A 23417-nucleotide genomic window follows, 5' to 3' on the forward strand; every position below is an offset into this window, starting at 1 on the left:
CTTTTCTAATTCAAATCTGAGGGCCAGAAATTATACTTCCCAGAGTTTTAGGGACAAGAACTAAAATGATTCTGTTGTATTTATCTATATTAATGTTACTTTCATTAGTATACATTTTAATGCACAATAACGCGTTTGTTTTTCTTGTATTTGTGTTTCCAAATGGTTAGAGGAGTCTTTGTTGTCACTCTCATATGTACACGATGACACGAGTGGAGAAACAAACCAAAATCCTGCAATGAATACAAACTCCTGTTGGAGCCCATAATGTCTTATGATGGCCGTCTGTTCCCCACAATAGAACTTAGGATGCATCCACAAAGACAAAGATTGTGAGAGAAAATGAGTCCTGTCTGTCACCGTATTTCTTCTCCTATTCAGGATGCATTCTCTTAGCATGTTTTAATGTGTGAGGGAGGCAATTAAGAAGCAGAAAGACAAAGAAAAAGCACATTGCGACAAAAAAAAGTTCAGAGATTCGCAGCGAGGGGCCATTCAATTTAGGATGCAGTCTTGAAGGAAGCTGCGGTGTTTTAGGTTTAAAGAGGGAGAGGGAGTCATTCACTATCATTGTGTTGCACAGGGGTTGGTGGATGAACACGCTGGGATGGGGACTCAGTTCAGAATAAATTCTTCTCAGAGATAGGAAGCAATTGAAGTGTGTTTGTGTGTGTTTGTGTGTGTGTGTGTGTGTGTGTGTGTGTGTGTGTGTGTGTGTGTGTGTGTGCGAGAGAGAGAAAGATGAGGCAGAGTCAGATAAAAAAAAACCTGACATCTCTTTTGATTCAGGAGGCATCCTCTTAGATGCAGTTTTTAAATTGATGTGTGTGTGTCTGTGACAGGAGGATGAGATACACTTTGGCCAAAAGTATGTGGACACCCAGACAATACGTGAGTAAAAAACATCTCAGTCCCAGACCATGGACATTAATCTGCTATTATATTGATTTTTCAACTGAAACTGAGGGAAAGCCACTAACTGATGACCCCTAACAAACACATACTATATATTTTATATCACACAACACTAGCTATAATTTCATTAATTAGATGTAAGTTGACCAGGGATATCTGTGGCTTCATATCATTTTGCATTTTGACATACAAAAATGTTGCAGAATAATATTTAAATAGTTGAGCCAGCAAACGTGCACTTTTTGCTTTAAATTTAAATGACGTTTTTACAGCATTTATTTAACATTACAGATTTCATTTTTATTTTTGCAGCTGGGGAGAATATTTTTAAGATATGCTCTAAACCTTTTATGATATAAAAAACATACTGTGCATGTCATTTCAAGGTTGGGAACCAGTGACTTACACCTGTTTAACTGAAATAATCTTGAAATAATAAGAATAAAAACTGACACATACATCCCATCAGAACATTAAACTCTAAAATAATAGAATCCCTTGAACGTATAAGTGGCGGAAAGTTTAGTTTACTACTCTTTACGTTTTGGTGTTTGAAGCGCTGTTCCAGTGAGATTTTTAGCACAAAGAAGATACAGACTCGAACCAGTCAGTGCCCTCAGCAACCCATTATAACCAGTGTCCGGGGAGGTCATTTATCAGCAGCTTCTGCAGCCCTCGAACCGGAGAGCACGCAACAAAGGGCTTGTTTATATCTATAAAAGAAAAGTTAAAAACAACTATATCACAGCTACCTTTGGAGAGTGAAATGTTTAATCCCTCTGGCCTGCTGAAAGTACACTTAATCTTTTCCTCCTCTATGCTTCTGGGTCAGAGGATTGTCTTTGCAGTATAGCCGAAAACTTTTGACTCATGGTTTTTTTTTAAACTCCCGGCAGTGTGTGTCATGTGTGCAGATGTTTAAATGAGCGTGACATTACTGTGTGTGCTACTGCTGGAGTCTCTACAGCTAAAAGCCTTTTAAGTTAGGAAAATATGCTGCCTTCCTCTGGGTAGTGCCATCATGAATGCAGAGTCCAGTACAGATCTCTTGCAGGTTGAGTTTAGTGAAAATTGGAGGGATAAAATTCACAAAAATGAGTTATTAAAGGCATGTTTTAAAAGCTGTATGTTGTTATGTGTCCTGGGGCAATGCACTCTCACCTTCAGTGGACATCCTAACAGCTTAGATGGAAGTTTGACTTGATCCTCTTTGACTTGTCAAGCTGTCGTAGGATTTGCATGCTCATGCTTAAAAAGCCTTATTCGGGCTTTTCAAAGTCAAGGCCACGGACCAGAGATTTTTGATAGTGTGTTCTTTTCCCCCTAAATAAATAAATAAATAAGTAAATAAATAAATTAATAAATGAAGCCAACACCTTCTCATCGTCTGTCAGAGGGCCTTTTTGATTGTCTCTGCTCTGAGACCATTGGACTGTGTCTGTGGTCGTTTTTACCGGCCTAAAGGCTCCCTCAGCTGCATGCTGGGAACATACCAGCTTGGCACGATAACAAATGCATGGCTGAGCAAGCAAAATGACTCCCCAGGGTGCCGTGCGCCCACATAACAACGCTGTAAAATGCATTTTGACACCCTATTAAGCTTAAGTTTTAAACGTGTTTGCACTGTGACAACAATGATTAAAGATAATCACACTCAAAAGAGAAGATGCGGTCGATAATGTGTGCAGATGATTTCAAATGTAAAAGCATCAGTAAAATCTTTCCCGTCAGAATAACACCACCAACACAAAAACAAAGATTTGTGAGGCAAATCCACTTCCATGAATAAAATATATGAATGTAGACCAACAGAAAGGATCATGTACGCAGCCATCCACACAGCTGGATATCTTGAAGTGCTGAGTCAAAGACAAGACTGGATTTACTGTGGCATCTTAAAGATGTTTTCCCTCTCATTCAAAAAGCAATATTTACTCTTCAACTTCCACCCCCCACTAAATCACAAGCTGGAAAGCTCTAAAACTTTATCGAAACAGCGGCAGTAAGAACACCACAACGACAGGAGCAGGAGAAAAGAGCAGATACAGTCATTCCGTGTGTTTTTAACTGAGCAAACATACCTGAGCCGAAGCTGAGCACTGTAGTATAAGCAGTATGGTAGATATAGAAAGGGTCAGTTTGGTTCAAACACCAGCCTCTTTGACTACCAGGCAGTGGAGGAGGAAGAATTCATCCATTACTTAAGTTAAAGTACTGATAGAGCACTCTACTCTGTACTGTAAAATGTTACTTAAAGTGTTTCCAATGCCTCGCTTCATTGATTTCAAGGGGAATCCGACCCCGTGGGAGCCATTAAGATCAATCAGAGCCAATCTTCTTGCTGATGGTCTTGTTGCTTGTGTATAAGTCAGTGAAATATTTTATGGATATATCACATTTTATTCAATGCATGACAATAACAGAAGTTTGAGCAGATTATTACCTGTGAATAATGCACCGAAAATGAGTTGTATTGATTATTTTAGGAACTTGTGGTACAAGTCTCTGTTTGTATTATGATTATTATTATTATTATTGTTTTTTTTTTTTTAGACAACTTCAGTGTTTTCTTCTCCCTGATGCTTGGCCATTGATCTGTTAGCTCTTTGCTGATGCAGGACGAGGCTCTGTGAATACAGCTTCTGTTCAGGACTTCAAAGTTTAGATCTTAATTAACAATATAAACTTCTAAAAAAGTAACAATATATTTTTAAAGTTTTCCTACACCCCTTAAAATCAAGAAGGCCTTGCGACCCCCTGTGAAGCTTTGGAGACCCCTAGTGGTAGGTTGGGATCCGCCAATACTACTGAGACTACAATTTTATTCAAGTATAAGTATAATCTGGAAAATATAAGTATAAAAAAAAAAGACCCTTGTGACTGTTAAACTATTTTATATCATTAGAATAGCATGCATTAATGTAAAGGCAGGATTATATTGTTGTATTTGGTCGATGTGGAGCTCCTTTTTTGATGATTATTTTTATCATGGATTGATTATTTTTGCCATTAATTGATTGTTTGGTATGTAAAAATTCTGAAAATACCAACAACCAACAGTCTAAACCTTTAAATTATTGTAAAAAAAAAAAGTAAATTATTTGAATTATTAAAAGGAAATGCACCAAATCCTCTCATTGAGATTATAATGTGAAGAAAAGCAAACTGAGGGAGCACTTACCTGAATATGAAGTGTGAGCAGCTATGTTTCTAATGACTAAAGTCAGTTTAACAGAGAAATAATTACCTTTTTGCCAAAAAGCACAGGTGTGATTAATAACATTAACGAAGTAAGTCTCCCAGCATGCACCTCGTTACTGTTACTGATTACAGCTGTGCTTTTCCTGCATTCACATGTCAGAATTTCTACTGTGATTAAGGTCTATTATATAACAGTCATATTTATATCCTAAATCCTATATATGTATTCACTTATAATTCAAACAAATGTGAAACTGTTCCTTCCTAGAGTCCATGGATTCATCATTTGATTAATCTCCTCCATTAATTATCCTCAGCACGGCTTGAAAATACATTTGAAACTCCAGAAAGTCTTCACTTCTCCTCCTTCACTTCTATATATAAAACACCAGCATTTTACGCTTGTGAAGCTTTGTTTAAAGATAAGAATCTGAAAACACAGCAACACGGAAAAACTGTTTCCTCTTTGCTTGAGTGGCAGCTCGGCAGCCGGGGTGTGCAAATTTCCAAAGAAGGCACAAAATCAGATGAAACGGACACAAACAGTCATTCTAGAAAATGAAGATTTTTTTCTATCAGCTCATGCATTATTTATAACACAGCACAGTCTCATCGAAACAGACAACATGGAGCTTTACTCTGAGTTGTGTATATTGTAAAGGTGCATTTGTACAGCAGTGACTTCAATGGAAATTAAACAAAATGACATAATGCTCCAGTAATATCTTTGGAAGAGTCTGCAGCTTGAATTTTAGACTTTTTCCTCATAAAGTTATAGATCGGTGTTGACTCAGATGACGGTGGTTTAGGGTTCATAAGCTAAAGGTGAATGTGCAGAAGTGTCAAAATGAGAGCATTTTTAAACCATTTAAATATTAAATATTACAGCTTCTCTTAGAGTCCTTCTTCCCTTTTCTCTTTACTACACATTCAGGTCGTCCAGGAGGGAGTAGCGGTCCTGCTGCCCCTGGACAGAGTTAATGGACGGTCCCTGGCTGGAGGGGGCGGGTGGGACGGCACTGCTTTGGCTCAGCTGTTCCCGAGCTCGGGCGGGGAGGGCGGGGCTCCGCCGTTGCCCGTCCAGACCCAGATGTGTGCTGATCTGCGACGACCGCAGGCTCCTCATTTGGCCCCGCGCTCGCACCTCATGCAGCTCCGTCGAGGTTTTCTTATACCTGGAGGAAACAGAGGGCTATTATATTCACCTATACTCACCTCTGAGATATAATAAGATGAAAAACACTAGACCTACTTGTGCTTCTTCACAATGTCCTCAAACTTTGTCTTTTGGTACTGTTTTGACGTGAGAGACCACTAAAAGTATTCTATCCAGTACATTTGTCTTTATTTCTCCATGAGGATCTTTTATTCTCTCATTCAAACAATGGAAATTGATCTGGACTCACATTTTCAGCAGCAAAGAAGACAGAACCACTGAAACAGACGAGGCAGCCATCGCAGCAGAGCCCATCCAGGGTTGAAGCACGAGGCCAACGGGCATGAATACACCTACAACCAACAGAGGAGAGGACTGCAGGTTCACTCGCTGCGATATACGCTGGATAAACACACAGTTACGGTTCAGTAGGAAGCTGTTTAATAAATTTTAAACTTTTTAACTTTGGAAGTCGCCTTTTCTGACAGATGCAATGTAGCCTTTTCACCGTCGTCCACAGGGTGCCAGTATAAACCAATTCTGGTCTTTGCTTCCAAATGATTTCCTTTCATTCTCAGTTTTTTCTGTGAATGGGGGGTTGTTTTCAGTCTGATTCTCACATTCCTTTAAATAGTTAGCTTTTAATGTGACTTTTAGGCAAAAATGAAATGTATTCCTCCGATGGGATGAAGTGTGGAAAAGAAACAAATACAAAAAATATACCTGAATGAATAAAATGTGAAAAAAGTTCTATAACAAACCATTTGAAAAACCTTTGTTGTTAGCGAATGTTTGATATCTTAGAAAAAGTAGTTAGTTAGTTACTTAGTTTCAAGTTTTATTACCTTAAAACTCTTCAAAAATACACACACAGTTATACGTAACGCACCTGCAGCGATGGGTATTCCTAAGAGGTTATAGATGAGGGCGAAGACAAAGTTGATCCTGATCCTCCGCACCGTCTTCTTCGACAGCTCAATGCTGGCCACCACATCCAGCAGGTCATTCTACAGAGAGTGCAAACCTTCAGGTCAGACAGTCTACTGTACCGCTGCACAGAGTCAGTCAGCCACAGTGTGTCACTCACCCGGATCAGGACGATGTCGGCCGCCTCGATAGCCACGTCTGTGCCCGTGCCGATGGCGATGCCGACGTCAGCACGAGCGAGGGCGGGAGAGTCGTTGACACCATCTCCCACCATGGCCACTCGCAGGCCTTTTTCCTGCAGCTCTTGCACTTTTGCCACTTTATGTGACGGCAGCACCTCTGCAAACACCTTTCTGATCCCCACCTGTGCTCAAACAGAAACTTTCACGTTTGAATTTAATATTATACGTTTTCCCTCGTCGTTTCTTTATAAATGTGTGTTTTACCTGGGCAGCTATGGCTTTTGCCGTGCGTCTGTTATCTCCTGTTATCATAACCACCTCGATGCCCCTGCTGTTGAGTGTATGAACTGCTAACGCTGCCTCCGCCTTCACTGTGTCTGCAATGGCTAACATGGCACAAAGCACCCCTAAAGAGAAAACACATTAAGCATAAAATGAGGTGAAAATGCTGAAGATTAGACATCAAAGTACATGTGAGTGTTGGTTTTTTTTGTTTTGCAGGTTTCATCCTCACCATCTATAGCAACCAGGATGGCGGTCTGCCCTTTCGTCTCATGGCTGGACATGGCGGCGTCGACGTCTGCAACAATGTGGTGGCCGTTCCTCCTCATCCATTCTCTGTTCCCAATCAGCACAGCGTAAGACAAAGGCTCACCTGAGAGCAAAGAAATATTGTAAAAGTCGAAATGAACCTGAGTGAGTTACCAAGCCAAATCTGAAGCAAAGAGGAGTCAGTTTTAATGTAGAAAATTTTCATTTTAACAAGGAGATAGCAGTGTTTTTGTGTGTTCGGCCTACCAGTGGTACTTGGAGACCACTTAATATAATATAATCCACTAAAAACAGTACTTTTAAGACAGTATTTAAGTCATTTTGAACAAATGAAAGAGTTGACATCTTGATTTCATTTAAGTTATGTTTTCAAGGGGAAATTATGGATTAATTAGGTAGCAAAGCAGCACACATACTTCCTAAATGAGAACCCCTGGCCAGTATGGGGATTGAACCCATGACCTTGGTGTTATTAGCACCACACTCCTTGTTTGGCTGTTTTTTTTTGTTTTACAAAATTTGTTGCAGAATTGAGCAACCACAAACAAGGGAAAATTTTGTTCAGGTGTGAGGACTTTTTATCATAAAGAGTTTTAAACATACAGGACACAAGCATACATGGACCACATTTACAGACGCCTTGTCCATTAGGCCACGTGGTCACTGTCAACCAATTTTGTTCCACTTTTTTCAAAACTTCACGTCTCTAAGTTTGTTCGAAAACAAGCATTTGGTTTGTAGCACCACACCATAATCACCTGAGCCAACCGACCGCGTTAGGCTATTGTGGCCCATGTGGTGCTTTACGCTGATCAGAAGCCGGAGTTTGACCAGAAAAACTGATACATTATGAGGTCTTACGTAATGTTTTTGTTTATGTGCTAAAGGCAGCGGATTGCCTGGAACCAGTCGGCTAAAATGACACCAGAAATGAACACCAGATATTTGAACTTGCACAAAAAGTGAAATTGTTAAAATGATCAGGTAAATAAATATATATTTATGGGTGACGCTGAAAGCCTTCAGACCTGCAGACGTTGCCTCATTAGGAGAGAGGAGGCTACTTTCGTCGGTGGTGGCTCCCGGCAGCAGAAAACATTCACTCTGCTGCTGCAGCAGATGCTCCACGCTGGAAACCCGGCAGCTGATCCCACAACCGGGCACCGCCTGGAAGTCCTGGCAGTAGCCCAGCACGCTAGAGCCCAGCTCCTGTTACATGCACACAGTGTATCATCATAGTAATTTAGATCCAAACTCTTCAAAAGCAGAATGGGTCTGAAGGAGCACCAAGTCTCTGATCTAACTCTCACCTCTTTGCAGTGTTTGGCGACTGCCATGCCCAGCGGGTGCTCGCTGCTGGCCTCTGCTGTGCCGACCACCGCCAGGATCTTCCTCAGGGGCATGCGGGCCATTTCCCACAGCACCAACACACGAGTCACCCGCGGCACGCCGTTTGTAATAGTGCCGGTCTTATCGAACATCACCACGCGGATCTGAGGGAGCACACACACAAAAGCAGCAGTCATGACTCCAGCTTCTTTTGAATATTTTCTTTTGGATCACCGGTGGATTGGAGACCTGCTAACTGTCTAAGTTTTCCTCCTGAGGGGAGGAACATATGGAGTGCTGAGGTTCCAAATGGGGCTAAAAAGTCACCAAAACTTAAAGGTGTCTTCATCTTTGATGGTAAAAGTGTCACCCCAGTACAGCCAACATTTTTGGAGACAGAGGATATGAATAGAAGCCATCATGTACCATTTCTGCAGCAATTACAGGTAATAAGTGTTTAAATAATCAAGCAGTAATGTCTCATGCCACATGGTGTCACTACTTAATTAGAATAGAAATAGAAGAAAATGAAAATGGTCACAACTCTTCACTGCAGAGTGAAACTGAAGATGTGAAACAGCAGTATTTTACAATACAGCCAGGAGAAGGATCTCTGTGAGTGTAAACGACCACCGAGGTACATTTCTTCTTCCTTCCACTTATCTTTTGTAGTGAAAACGCAACCGGGCCACACTGAAATGCTGCCGAGTACACACCAAACACTCTATTTGGTTCACAGTAAAGCAAGTTAGCTGTTTGGGTTCTGTCAAGATAAGCAGCAGATGTTTGTAAAAACCTGTTTCAACTGATGAACTAGTAACTGCAATATCCCCAGACTCCCTTAAAAAATTGCTGCCTACGACAAATTCTTTATTATTTGGGCCTCCTAGTAAATCCAGCAAACATTTCCCGTTGTGTCCGTTTGTCCCAGCGTGTTGGCAGGAGACCCGGCAGGAGAGCACTTTCTCTGGCATTAATGCCTTTCTTTGTCATCTGTGACACAGAATGGGGGGAAAAAAGGAACCAATCTCTGTGTTGCACAGCCAAAAGGACAGTAATAATGGATATGGACAAAATTCTGAGTAGCAGGGAAGTGAGCACAAGTGGTGCTCATTTACCACAAATTAAAGGAAGAAGGAAGATAAACAAGTATCGCTTCCATCTTGCGGCTGCACATCAACATACCTTGACGTATCTTGAAGGCTCTTTGTTTTCCTAACTATAATGGCTCCACTAATACATGAATGAATCCATTCATGCAATAAATATTTGCTGAGTTCTTAGTTAAAACAACACTGTGATGTTTTGACTAGTAGAGTCACTTAAGTCGCACATAGTTTCACTATCAATGTCAGTCTTGCACTGCTGGTTGCAGATACGGAAGGATTAAGTTTAAATCGAGTTTGGAAAAGGGAGAGGTCATGTGAAGCAGCATAAACCAGCAACCAGTATCTTATATTCTAAAGTAAGTAATGTAAAGTGCATTGCCTTATGGGCCATCTCCAGCGGCTCGCCTCCTTTAATGAGGATCCCGTTCTGAGCTCCAACCCCCGTGCCGACCATGACAGCTGTCGGGGTCGCCAGCCCCAGAGAGCAGGGGCAGGCAATGGACAGAACTGTGATGGACGCCTGGAAGGCAAAGCGGACGATGACCTCGGTCTTGGAGATGTTTTGGTTGTAACCCTGCGAGGGAGAGAACGAGTTATCACAGTGACATCAAAGAGCTCAAACGTTTCTTCTGAAACTTTATGAATGTTCCTTTTGTTCGCGTATGAAAATATTTTGCGTGCGCACCTACCGGGAAGTTCTCCTTCACAATGTCAAAGTCGACAAACCCGATTGCCAGCCAGGCCACCAGCGTTAGAACAGAAACGATCATTATGAAGGGCACAAAGTAGCCACTGAGCCTGTCTGCAAACTGCTGGATGGGGGCCTGAACAAACACAAGCACAGAGGAGAGCAAGAAAAACAAGGTTAACTTTTATGGGCATAAGATTTGTTTATATATGTCAACTGAAATACATATTGTAGACAAATGTGCATTAGTGCATGTGTGTATATTTTTGTACGAGCTACAAAGCAGCATTTTTTTTAGCATCACCTATCGTTTTTTTCTTGTCCTTGTTTTTTCTTGTGTCAAGACACAATTTCTAGAAAATGCCTGAAACTGCATTTTGAAGTTTAATATTTGACTGAATTTGTGTCTTATTTTCAGAAAAGAAAAGAAGTTTGGATGCTGAATATATTAGATATTAAAGGACTAATGTGAATGTTGTTGAAAATAAAGTTTAAACTGCCTCCTACCTTAGAGGTTTGGGCCTCTTCCACCAGTTTAACTATTTGAGACAGAGTCGTGTCAGCACCGACGTGAGTGGCCTCCACCAGGAGAGCACCGTGAGCGTTGATGGAGCCGGCTATCACCAAACTGCCCACCTTCTTACTAACAGGCATCGGCTCACCTGACGAAGCAGAAAGACAGACCACCTGGGTCAGATTTTATGTCCTTTATGGCTTTGAGATAAATGCTGACAGCTAATACACCCATTAAAATACTATCTAATGGTTATATATATATATTTATAACTATTTTAAATGCTTTAACATCACAATGACAGACACAGAATTGCTGCAAAGTTTTTACTGACAAATATAAAATCTAGTTCTGTCCCCAACTAAAGATTTTCCTCGTAGTAGTTGTTAATTCAAACCAATAGTCTACTGGTCGTTGAATATTCATTCATTAAATTATTTAAATATATATATTTTAACAGCCGCCTGTTCAATGCTTACGGAAAAATGGTAATGATTAAGAATTCCTGTGTATTTAAATGTCTTTTGTCATTTGTGAATTTGCTGCACTGTTTGCTGCTTGTGTCGACACAGCTTGACATAAATTCCATGCAAAATACTGGTCCAACCAACAGGAAGTTGACGTCAATACCGTTCTGTCAAAGGCTAAGAGTTTGCTGACATGCATTTCTTTTACAGTATAATAAATTGCTCCCTAAGAGACACCTGAGTTAATTCCTTAAAATGAAATCAACAGCAAGCAATCTGGAGACGTGAACGTGTTTAGGGTCTATAAATTCACTGCAGTTGCCTCATCCTCCTACCTGTGATCAAGGACTCATCTGCCATGGAGCTTCCATCAATCACTTTCCCATCAACGGGGAACTTTCCTCCTGGGACGACCTTCACGATGTCGCCCCGCTGCACCAGCTCAACCACCACCTGCTCCTCACTGAAACGTACAAATGCACTTACAGTTACAAGTTGTGTTGGCACGATAAGAGTTGGTTTGACATTTTCTGATGTCTGTCTCACCTGATGATCGAGTGGCCAGGTCCCAAAGTGACCACAGTGGCATCAGTGGCTTGAAGTGACATCAATTTGGCCAAAGCCTCTGAGGTTTTACTCTAAATAACAACAAAAGTATCAAAAGTGTTTATTGAGTAATAATTTTAAAGGTGCAAGAGTATATGGTTTCCTGTTATTGTTTACTTTTACCTTTGCAACATGCTCCAGCCACCGACCCAGAGCGATGAACACGAAGAGCATGGGCGGAGTGTCGAAGAAGGTGATGGGGCTCTGGCTGGCTCGCTCAGCCATCGCTACAATGAGGACCACGCAGGAGTAGATGTAGGCAATGGAGGTGGCTAACACGATCAGCACGTCCATGTTGGCTATGCGGTGTTTTAACGAGCGATATGCCTGGATGTAGAAGTATCGGCCTCCAAAGATCTGGAGGGGAGAAAAACAGAAGAAATCAACATTTTGCAGGTTGCTTTTGTACGTATTGAACTAGATGTAACGTCAATTGGCAAGCTTTAGAATTACTGGTACATGTGAACCCCCTGTTTTTCAGTATTTGTGCTAAGCTAAGTCAACTCTCTGCTGGCTGTGGTGTGATATTGTAGTGTGTTTTTTTCATCTAACTCTGGGCAAAACAGTGAATTAGCCTATTTCCAAAGATGTTGAACTATACATTTAAAGCACATAATACATATTCAGGTTTTGTTTGCCCAAAATCCCGGCTAAAAGGAACAATCTGAAGACAAAATCTCTGCTTTCCAGAGATCTGATAAATATCCCAGCTGCTGAAGGCCAAGCACAGAAGGAACGAATGGCATTTTCAATCACAAGAGTCCTTACTAGGTTATTAAAACAAGTTTGGTGAGGCAGTCAGGAGCTCAAGTGTCTAAGACATCCATTAAACTATCAATTTACCAACTTGTAGAAGACACACGATCCTTCTGAGGTAAAGAAAAGAGCTCTAAATGAACCATTAATCCTACACCTACTTTCCGAATCCCCATGTACAGTACACCTCTCTTAAAACAAAACCAGGCATATATTGTGTTCCCTTACCTGCACGGGTGTGCACAGCAGGAAGAAGGCCAGGTTGAGGAGGGAGAGGCCCGGCAGCAGGTTCTGCTCCTCGGGCATGGAGCCCCCATGTTCTTGGTGTTGACTGTCCATCACCATCATGTAGATCATGAGGCCCATGGCCGGCAGGCCGAAAACAAGGCTGAGCAGAAAGGAGCTCTTCCACCTGGAAAGGTGACAAGAGATGTATCAAAATATGGAAAGAAGACACCATATAAATACACCGTTGAAATCCTTTGTTACTTATGAACTAATTGCTATTGATTTCTATGTGCATTGTTAGCTCTACACAAACACAGTTTACCTATCTGCTCCCTGTAATTTAGGTTCCTGAAATGAATAATAGTAACGCAAATCATTGTCTGTCCACTCAATATTCTCTGTGAATTTAGACGTACTGATCTGGGCTATTTTCTAGCAGAGTGGCACAGCAGAAGTGGGCTGAGATATTAATGGGTCTTAAATATCATAAAATTACAGGATTGAAACAAGCTGTCATAAAAATAATACTCAGAATAACAGTTTTAGTGTGGACATTTTTAGTATGTTCAGACACCACTTTTGTAGCCCCAGTGGCCTAATGGATAAGGCACTGGCCTCCTAAGCCAGGGATTGTGGGTTCGAGTCCCATCTGGGGTGATTTCTATTAGAGTAGACATAGTGGAGCCATGCTGGGCCTGTAACAAAGACCTAAATGGATTTACTCTGAAGGTTCAGACATATTTAATCCTCATGCAACAACAACAATCCCTGTCCAACCTAATATTCTACCAGAAATGTACACAAAAAGACATCATAATATATATTTTTCTTTAGTTTCTGACATTGACAGTGGTGTTGTTTTTTTTTTATTGATTTCTCTGAGTATGTTAGTCTTTTTCAGCAGAGAGCAGGTCATGCACACAGACAGCTGGGGGAGGAGGAGGCCACTGTGTCACCTAAAACAACAGACCGACAGCACATTTCTGGCGACAGAGACAGAAGAAACACAGCGAAAGTTCACACAGAGGTTGATGAACTGCAACCATTACATAAAAGTTACTGTATTAATGCGGGATTTTCAGATCATCTAAGTCTTTATAAACTCTCCCTCCTGCATGCTCATAGAGGTTTAAGTTACATCCAAGGTGTGTTTTTTAGAGTGCACCTATTCTGATGAAGAGGACAGTTTTAAACAAGATACTTGCTGTCGAATTTCTTCCGTGTGATCGAGGTTGTTTTTGAAGCCCGCCTTCACCAGACTGGCCTCGAACCCAAGGCCCTAGAATGAGAAATTAAACCAGGATGTATCATAACGTCAAAGACTTACAGGAGAGCAGAGACTAAAATAAAGAAAGCGATCATTACCTGAATGATCTTGATAATGTCTCGAGCTCCGAGCACTTCTGGGTCAAACTGGACCTGTGCTTTGTTGGTTGCCAGGGCAACTGAGGCCCCGAGGATCCCTTTGGTTGCGGTGAGCTTGGACTCAATGTTGTGGACGCATGACGCACAAGTCATGCCTGTTATCTACGAGTCAACAATTGATGGAAATACAGGACTTTTTTGGGGGGAGTGTATTATCTCCAACAAGGAGAAACCAGCATGTAAATGTATTATACTTTCCCAACTGAAAAATGCTGCATCATGTGTAGACTTACAGTGAGGTCCACTTTCCCATGTGTCACTGCATTGTCCTCCGTCAGTGTGGCACGAAAGCCCAAGTCCTCTATGAGCTGAGTTACAGCAGCGGCGTTGATGACTTCTGAATCATATTTCACCTCTGCCTTTCCAGCCATTAGTGACACCAACACCGTGATGATTCCTAGAAATCAAAGTAAACCTCCACCATTGCATTTGTAAAACAAAACAAATATTGTGTAACGAGACTTGAGCTTGCTCACCCTTGTGTTTGAGCAGGTTACGCTCGATGTTGGCCACACAGGAGGCACAGGTCATTCCCAATACGCAAATAAAGCATTTTTGTACTTTAATCTCGCTTCCAGATGTCGCCTGTGGTCCAGCGCCATTGCTGACTCCTGCCTTACTGGGCAACTGCTGGACAGACAGGTTAGAAGGTCCAGAGCCAACAGGCCTGGACTTTTCATGACTCTGGATGCTCTTTGCAGGTTCTGTAGAGAAGAAGAAACAAAGTCAGTGGCAGCGTGGGCAAGAGCCAAAAATGCTTAAAGGTAGATGGAAAGTTCAGTGGTCCTTAAGTAGAATGAAAAACAGCAGGATATACTGCAGCTGCTACCTCATTTACATTAATTATATACACTTTATTATACTATAGTATATTATAGGCAGAAGTATCGTGTATCAATTTTTGTGTTTGAACCCCCAGCTGATACATAGCAGTGGTAAGAAATCAATGGTGTTCATAGAGCCTCTGAATGCCCTCGGCCTCGAGTTGGTGGTTGTACAGTTTAATGTTTAATGAGGCTTGGTTATTTTGGTAGTGCGATTTTGTTTCTTTGTCTGTTTTTCTTCAACTGACACTTGATAAGAAGGTCAGTAGTTATCACCATTGTCATGTAATACAACTTATTTCTTTCAGATTAAACATTTTGCAGATGCTTGCCTCTTCTTCTTGCTCCTCCCCCACTGAGTCAGCTCATAAAGCAGAAGGATAGTAGTTCGGTCAGAGCCAATCTTTGAACAGAAACTTAGGCTGCAGGCAAACCAAACTAATCTTACCACCTCATCTCTGGCACTGCATTTATCTATTGTATTGTATTGTATTGTATTGTTCTTGTAGTTTTTGTGCTGATGATATTGGGCCCTAATTTGTTATAACCTGCCCAGGGACTACTGATGAAAATGAGCTTATGAGCTAACTAATGTTTTGGTGTTTGTAAATCTGTTTGCGATACTGCACATTAACTGTAGTTTGATTGTGCATGTGTGCTGCTACATCAAATGTGTTCTCTTCAACACAAGTTTCCTAAGGGAGTCTATAAAGGCAAATCTAATCTAAACAGTAGTTGTTGTGGAAGGGAAAGGATTCATTTTTCATGTTCCCAGTCCAGACTCCTTCCTGCTGGAAAGTTCCATTTGTATTAGTAAAAGGAGTAGAAACCAACCAAGATATAAAGTTTACAGTATGAATTAAACATAAGTAGCTACCTGCCACTGCACTGGCACAAAAAAGTTGCACTTTTTAGCCCCCCCGAGCTACCTAAATAAAGCTTCGACCTTGAAAGGTACATGAAAGAATCTGCTCATAATCTGCCTGAGCTAATACCACGTCTTGGCAAGCTGTTTTCGTCATTAAATCCAACACTGAAAGCCCGGGGCCGGCGTAAGAGCCCTCCACATCGCACTCGAGGGCATGCTTGTCTGGTTTCCATGGTAACCGGTGGAAACAGAGATGAGGTGAATTTGAGATGTATTGTTGGCTTAGTGGCCCAAAGCCTTATGCAGGTTATACTAGGTAAGAACTGAATCAGTTTTGTAATGTACAGATGCTTTGTACGTCCACATGAATGCTGCAACATAAATCTCCAGTCTTTAATAAACGCATTCTTTGGTAGCACCCATGTGAGGTTATACATATTTCACCTGAATGCACCACAAGAATTCATGGGTGGGAAGGAATACATTCCTTGAATGACAACAACATAAGCCGCCTGTAACAAAGGGTGCTTTTCTACCTCGAGCTGGGAGCGAGCTGAAAAACCAGATAAATGAGTTGAGGAGTTAAAGTATTTCTTTTTTTTTGTTCACCCAATTATATTGTGACATGACGAATAAGGTCACAAATCCAACAACTGTTTGTGTTTATTGTATTCTCTTTACTTTTTATTGCAAAAATCTCTTTCTGCATTCATCTGTCTGGTTATTGTTGAGTAAACTCTCCACCCCTGTATAAAGACATTTATTGCAGTTGCTAACGCCGACATATCCAATAGATGGACTGATAAATAACTTGTCCAGCTCCACACTCATTGGTGAAACAGTGGACATTGTGAAGAGTGGTCACTCATTACATCAAACATGTCCTTCTCTAACCTAGCTGTCCCCAGAGCACCGAGGTACAACTGTGTCAAGCTACCAGCAGAGGGACGATGGCGTCTGTAGAGAAAAACGTCTCATTCTAAGATAACAAAAACACAATAATTCTTATTTTCAGATGATTATACACTAATGAAAACATACATATGAAAATTATATTAAATTTCTGCCAATAGATCCTCCTAAACGTTACACACTGTACCTTTAAGGCCTACGTTAAACCAGTAAATCAACAAAATTGAATTATAAGTAAAACATTTCTCGTTGGTGCCTACCTTCAAGTGATGCGTCAAAGCCCATGTCCTCGATAGCTGCCCTGAGCTTCTCCGGCTCCGTCAGACTGGGGTCAAAGGTTATTGTTCCCTTTTCCTCCTTCAGTGACACCACTATGGACTTCACTCCTGTCATCTGAGAGATCCTCCCTTCTATGGACTGCACGCAAGAGTTGCAAGTCATCCCTACAATCCAAATGGTTACAGTATGGATTGACGAATCCGTTATGTCCCTCCGCCAGTAGCTTATATCTTGTCCGGGTGGATCATCGGTTGGTAAAGTGGCGCTAAAACCCATATCCTCGATCTTGTCTTTCAGCTCCTGTTGGGTTACGAGAAGAGGTCGATATACAATCAGCGCTGCGCTGTCTTGAAGGGAAACCTGAATATGTAAAACCCCAGATAAAGGACCAATCTGCCCCTCAATGGATTGCACACAGGACTGGCAGTGCATGCCATCCACCCCGATCCGCACCGCTGACTCCACATTGAATCCCATGGTCTGGAGCTCCTGGGCGATCTCTTTGGTTGTGATAACTGAGGTAACATAGTTCACTTTGGCCAAGCTGCTGGATAAAGACAAGCTGGCAGCAAGTACTCCATTCAGGCTGGAGATTCTGCTTTCGATGGCTTGGGCCTGGTGCTCAGGGGTGAGTCCCAGGAGTTTAAAAGTGGCTCTGGAGGCAGTTTTGGGTGGAGGGTAGAGCTCACTCTGACTCCCGTACTCGTAGGCCAAGTTGTCAAGGCCTTGTTTCTCAATGTCAGGGCCATTCTCCTGGAAAGATAAAATAAATCAATTCAGCATTTTTCCCTTCTGTAAAGTTTCACGTTTTAAAATAAGACTAATATTGATGACTCGCTGCAAAATGATTCAGGGTTGACACCTAAACACAACACTTTTTTAGCAATGTTTAGATCAGTTAACTTTACTGCTATCAAACCCCACTGTTGTTTTATCATGTTGTCTGTGCTACGAAGTTACTGCTTTGTTGGCCTGAGAACAAAGACAACACAGATCCTCAAATACGCTTTTAATTTCCTGCTCCATCAGTGTAAGCATGCCTACCCTGTTTTCATTTCCTGAGTAAAGAAATACATGTTGAACTGATGGATATGTTCCTCAAGAAAACCACCCTTTACCGACTAGAACAAGCACCCACTTGACCCCTTTCAGCCTTTATGTTCCTTAATCCCTTGTTTAAAACCTCCATCCTCTGCTCTTAGTGAACAGAAATCGTAAAAGCCGTGTGACTCTTGTTGGCGTAAATTAGTGGTGAATTAATGGGCCCAAAAATGTAATGTTTCATCAGCAGCAGTTATACATTTTATAATAGCTTGCATGTCTTACTCAATGCAGGACCATAGCTACCATTGAAGACAATGAGGTCATGGAAGGGGTTTAGAAACCTGTTACTATGTGTAACTTTAATATTTTAGCGTAAATCAGCTCCAACAATTAGTCAACTAATTAATTAGTTAATCAAAAGAAAAATAATCAGTAATTTTAGAAGCACAAATGGCAGAAAATGGATAGAACATGGACATTTAAAGACCCTTATCACCTTGGACTTGAACTGGGACCAAACGATTAATCTATAAAATAAAATAAATGGCAACCCCTTGCCAGGATCATAATCACTGACTACATCAACTTTTATTTTGAAATTTAGGTGTCAGATCCCATTAGATCCAATGGTGTATGTCTTCAAATAATCATGTAAATAAGTACTTTTTATAATCTTTACTTTAACAGCCTTATCAGCACTGCAGCATTGTGAGTCAAATTCAAAACATCTCTGTCTCTGTGTTCTTAAGATGATACGATATGAGAGTTCAGCTTCACGGGTAAATCATAAGTTTCCCATGCCAAATGTTTTAATCCCCCTGTGAATCAACACTGCAGGGCCATTTTTAATGCATGCTGGCTGGACTGATGGCTAAAAGCAGACCTGGTGCCTGTTTATCACATTCCTGATCAGCAAAACTAAAAAAGAAAGTTCATCATCGGGCAGTTATCTGTTTGCACGCACTATCTAGGCCGGGCAGCTTACGTGCTGCAGAAGATCCCCAGAGTTTGACTGAAGAAGGTGCAATATAATTGGTAAATTTAATTTAAATGGTTTAAATACTTAGTAGATTTAATAAGTTATCATGTAAAAACGGGGGTCTCCCTTTGACCCCAGCAGAGGAAAGCCCAGTATTGCCGGTTTGGGGCCTAAATACCACAAGACTTGCCCGTCACATGGGCCTCCCAACGTGACTCTGCTTATGGTCAACAGTCACTGGCACCTCACGGAACTGAAAGTTAACCTCGTATGAAGAGCTGTACTGTGCCGACGGTGGATTTTTTTATACAAACTAAAGTGCATTTGTCCAATTACATAACAAAAATCAGCATAGAAGAATACTTATTTTTCTGTGTGTGCTTTTAAAGTTGTACAAAAAAGGCTTCTGAACAAGTTTAAAGTGTCAAGAAGCCACTAAAGTCACATATTACATACATTTACATAATTAGCACATTTGAAAGTCGAGCACAAGAAGCATAATTCAGAACCTTCAGGAAGTTTTAGTTACAATTACTGCAAAGAAGAAGTCCCCCGCACAAAACATTGAGTCATACTTCACCAACCTACTGCCGATTTTATTCTCACTGGAACAAGTTGCCTTTGAATTTTAATTAATTATTATACAAAAAAAAAAAAAAAAACACAATGTTCTCCCACAATTTTACTGCTAAAAAATGCCTTTTTAGAAAAGCAGACGTGAAATCAGGCATTTTAGGCCACAACAATCCCCCCCCAAAAAAGCCAACAAATTCCTGGAGAGACGATAATGTTCATAGAGAGGACCAGAGGGGTCTAGAACACACAACCCCTGGTTTAGGAGGCCACTAGCAAGAGAACTGGAAATGATCTAATCTAATTTTCACGCTTAAAACATGAGATGCACTCCAGTGACTATAGATCTGACGTCGAAATGTTGACTTCTGGGTTCATGAGTACTGTTCAGCTGTTTAAAGTGCAATGAATTAGACACAGGCAATGCATACGAGGCAAACATTTCCTAGAAACCTCAAACTTTTACACCATCTGTCATTATGAGATGTTTGGTACATCCATTAGTGGCTCCCTGATATTTTATTGTCAAAATCTGATGCCGATCTCTGCTAGATGGGATTGTTATTAATAAAATGTGAGGATGTCTTTACCTTTTGTTTATCTTTTACAGTCATGAGTGGAGATAGGAACTCTTATAGAGCCGCACTACTGCACTACTTGCTATTCACTCTGTTGTACTGGCACTTGCTGAGTGAAAAACCAAACGTTATGGTGATGGAATTACCAGTAAATTGTAATATTTTGTCTCAAAAGCACTGAAAAATTTAGATTTTGAAGAATAAATCACTCATTTCAAAAGCTTTTTGGAAAGACGTCACATGCCAAGAGTTAATTAATGCGTTATACTGTTTACATGTTAATAAATAGGAATATTATTACCACTAAAGATGACTTTATTTATAGTAAATAACACTGATATGCTGCCTACCTGCATCACGACTGCCTGCCGTCACACCGCACTGTCTTAACTTTTCTTTTGGCAGCCGCATATAAATATTTCCCTGCATGTGTCATGTTATCATTGAGGATGAAAAAAAAACGGGTATCGGTAGCTGCTGCGCCAATCAAATCCATCCACTGTAATAAACTACATGTTTACACTGAGCTCAGCATCATCAATTGGCTTTATGCTTATTGGCTGAACTTGGAAACAAGCTGAGTCACACTTGTGGGGATATATATATATATATATATATATGTGTGTGTGTGTGTGTGTGTGAATGCAACAGGCTTTTAGAAATAAAGCTATATAGAAAATTTGAATTAACGATATAAGCTGTTAGTGTAACTGTGGCAGCAATCAGTGTGTGTGTCCTAAACTGTCTTGCGTGATTACGTTACATGCACTTGGCCCATGCCCAGAGCACATACAATAAGAGCATTGAGTCTGCACAGCAACATGAGCTACGCGTTACAGACGATACATGAGCGCATTCAGTGGCTTCATTCACTTCCTGACAATAAAACATTTGTCCAATGCAACAAAGAAATCAAACGGTCTGACACATATGTGAGAAGTGCTGCAGGTATTCACATAAAAACATTCAATATGTCAGTGTTTTTTTTAGCTTGTAGCCTCTTTAAGGTATGCAATATCTGCTGTAACCCCTCACTAACAGGTTGTACACATTACATATACATTAGTTTTCTGATGCAGGAGTTCTGTGTTGTTTAGTTTTTATGTTCTCTGTCTTGTGCTTTTTTTGTGTTTTTCATTTACCTTCAAACATCTTGTTGGAAATGAGGGATTTTTTCTATAATCCATAAATATCAAAGAATCAGTAAGCTCAACCAACAGTGAGTCCCTTTGAATTATTATTAATGTATTTATTTTGATGTAATGGAAACAGCCTGAAGAGGTGAAACTCTCCAGTATTTCACAATAAGCTAAAACACACAAAAAGTAAACAGAGTTTGGTGCAGCAGAAGTAACATGCTGTGTTTTCCAGTGGTGGAAAAGTAGATTTCCTCCAGAGTTGCACGTAAATAAAATGTTTAGATACTCAATTTTATGTCACTTTATACTCCACTACATCTCAGAGGGAAATACTGTACTCTTTATTCCACTGACTCATATATTTACTCATTTCATTACAGATTAAGATTTTCTGATATAAAATAAAACATATTGTTAACATTAAATGGTTCTCAACCTCTATGGCTCATGATCTCTTGTGTGCATGTTTAGAGAGTTTCCTTTAAAGAATCCCAAAGAAGAACAATTACCCAATATTTTAAGTCTGATCTGAACCACTGGACTAAACTAACTATATATAAAGTACTTAAATGAGGTCCACCTCGAGCAGCTACAACAATAAAACTTGATGGGCCCTTGGTGGGGCCCCTATCCCCATGTTGGGAACCACTGTAATAAAGCATAGTCATTATAATTGTAAGTGGCTAATGACAAAGTTAATTAACATGACCCACGATAATCCAACGTCTCTATATTTTACGACAAAAGTCTACAGTCTTGTTGTAATGTGTGTTATACTGCAATTTTTTTATATTAATTAGACTGTTTATTATTTTCTCGATTCATTGATTTGTATTTGGTCAATAAAAGTTCAATAATCAAAGTCTACTAACGAAGGAGAGGAAAGAAACTGAAGAATTTTCACATTTAAGAAGCTGAAAAAAGATAATCTTTCTTTTTCAAGAAAAAAAATTACAAAAACATAAATTAATGATTAGATGTCTGTCAATAAATGATTCAGTTAATAATCTACTGGTGAAGGAATTATTCAGAAGTAAAGTAGAAGTTCTGCAGCATTAAAAATACTCCATTACAAGTAACCATTGCATTGAAAACGTCACTTTAGATAAGTATTCATGGGAAAATGTAATTAAAGTATTGAAAGTACTCATAATGCAGAACTGACTGTTATACTACAGCATTACAGTATGTTATTACTGCACAGTATGCAGTATTTTACTCATATTTAAGTACTTTTCACACTGTTTTGTAGACAAGAATGTGCAATATTTTATAAACAATAGTTTTTAATGCAAAATCTTAATCTTCAAAGTGTGTTGTAGCTAAAAATGTGGAGTAAAAAGTTCAACATTTCCCTCCCTGAACTGTAGTATAAAGTACAAAGCAGCAGGACATGTACTGACAAGCATTCACTCATTATTCTCTCCATTAAACTACAATAATAATCTGAATTAAACCAAACTGCCTCAAACATACTTTCAAAATCAGACTTTCCAAATGAAATCAGAGAAAGAGAGAGAGAGAGAGAGGACCGTGATTTGAAGCCACCCGCTGCAGATGGACCTGCAGCTCTCTGGAGGCCTACCTGGAGCTGGGCTCTCCTGCTGCAGCCGGTCGACTGGACCCCACAGGTGCACTCGGGCTTACAGACACACTCCACCATACAGATCTGCTCCCCGGGGCCTTGCGACGACTCCCAGACATACTTTGACAGCCCTTTAGGCGACTTTGGCGAAAACATTCTCGTGCTGCTCCGCCGCCGTTTGGCCTATCTTCACCTATCAGAGGGCAAAAGTCCACAGTGGCCCAGCGCTCCGTGCTGCTCCGGGAGATAAGGGGAGCGCAGCGCCGGTGCGCACTCCGGCTTAACGTCATTTATTGTGTGTGTGTGTGTGTGTGGCTGTGAAGTTGGGAGGTGATCGGGGGGGGGCGGGGGTTCATGAGGAGAAGGTGCCTCCAATCACATGACTTCTACATGTTGGGAGCGGAAAGCGCAGAAATAACGCACATCTCCACCCTAACGCTCCTCAAAGGCCTTAAACATCTGCAGTCCCTGCTCGAGAGGGATTCATGTAATTATTTGAGGGTACAAAAACAAACTGTACAACTTGTAGAAAAATAAGTTTTATTCAAGCACTCCACAAAAAGGCAAAAAAAAAAAAAAAA

The 23417-nt window shown here is 40.6% G+C and overlaps 1 protein-coding gene and 1 non-coding gene across 3 annotated transcripts; one reads left to right on the forward strand and one right to left on the reverse strand.

Moving 5' to 3' along the window:
* Positions 1-4661: 4661 nt before the first annotated feature.
* On the reverse strand, positions 4662-23135 carry atp7b (ATPase copper transporting beta). 2 transcript variants are annotated; one of them, XM_051427388.1, is made up of 21 exons: positions 22837-23135; positions 16920-17691; positions 14532-14759; positions 14289-14452; positions 13996-14157; positions 13836-13909; positions 12631-12814; positions 11770-12003; positions 11587-11678; positions 11376-11503; positions 10567-10721; positions 10061-10195; positions 9751-9945; positions 8244-8426; positions 7962-8142; positions 6896-7036; positions 6646-6788; positions 6360-6563; positions 6162-6279; positions 5523-5625; positions 4662-5291 (listed from the first exon to the last, which is right to left on the reverse strand). In XM_051427388.1, the coding sequence occupies exons 1-21, from the start codon at positions 22990-22992 to the stop codon at positions 5039-5041; spliced, it is 4005 nt and encodes a 1334-aa protein (XP_051283348.1). In that variant the 5' UTR covers positions 22993-23135; the 3' UTR covers positions 4662-5038. The 2 variants fall into 2 exon arrangements, with proteins under 2 accessions (XP_051283348.1, XP_051283349.1); XM_051427389.1 differs by lacking the exon at positions 22837-23135 and adding an exon at positions 20463-20532.
* On the forward strand, positions 13215-13287 carry trnar-ccu (transfer RNA arginine (anticodon CCU)). The gene has a single exon. It is a non-coding gene; the product is annotated as a tRNA-Arg (tRNA).
* Positions 23136-23417: the final 282 nt, after the last annotated feature.

This window comes from Dicentrarchus labrax, unplaced genomic scaffold (genome assembly GCF_905237075.1).
Source record: "Dicentrarchus labrax unplaced genomic scaffold, dlabrax2021, whole genome shotgun sequence".
Lineage (NCBI taxonomy): Eukaryota > Metazoa > Chordata > Actinopteri > Moronidae > Dicentrarchus > Dicentrarchus labrax.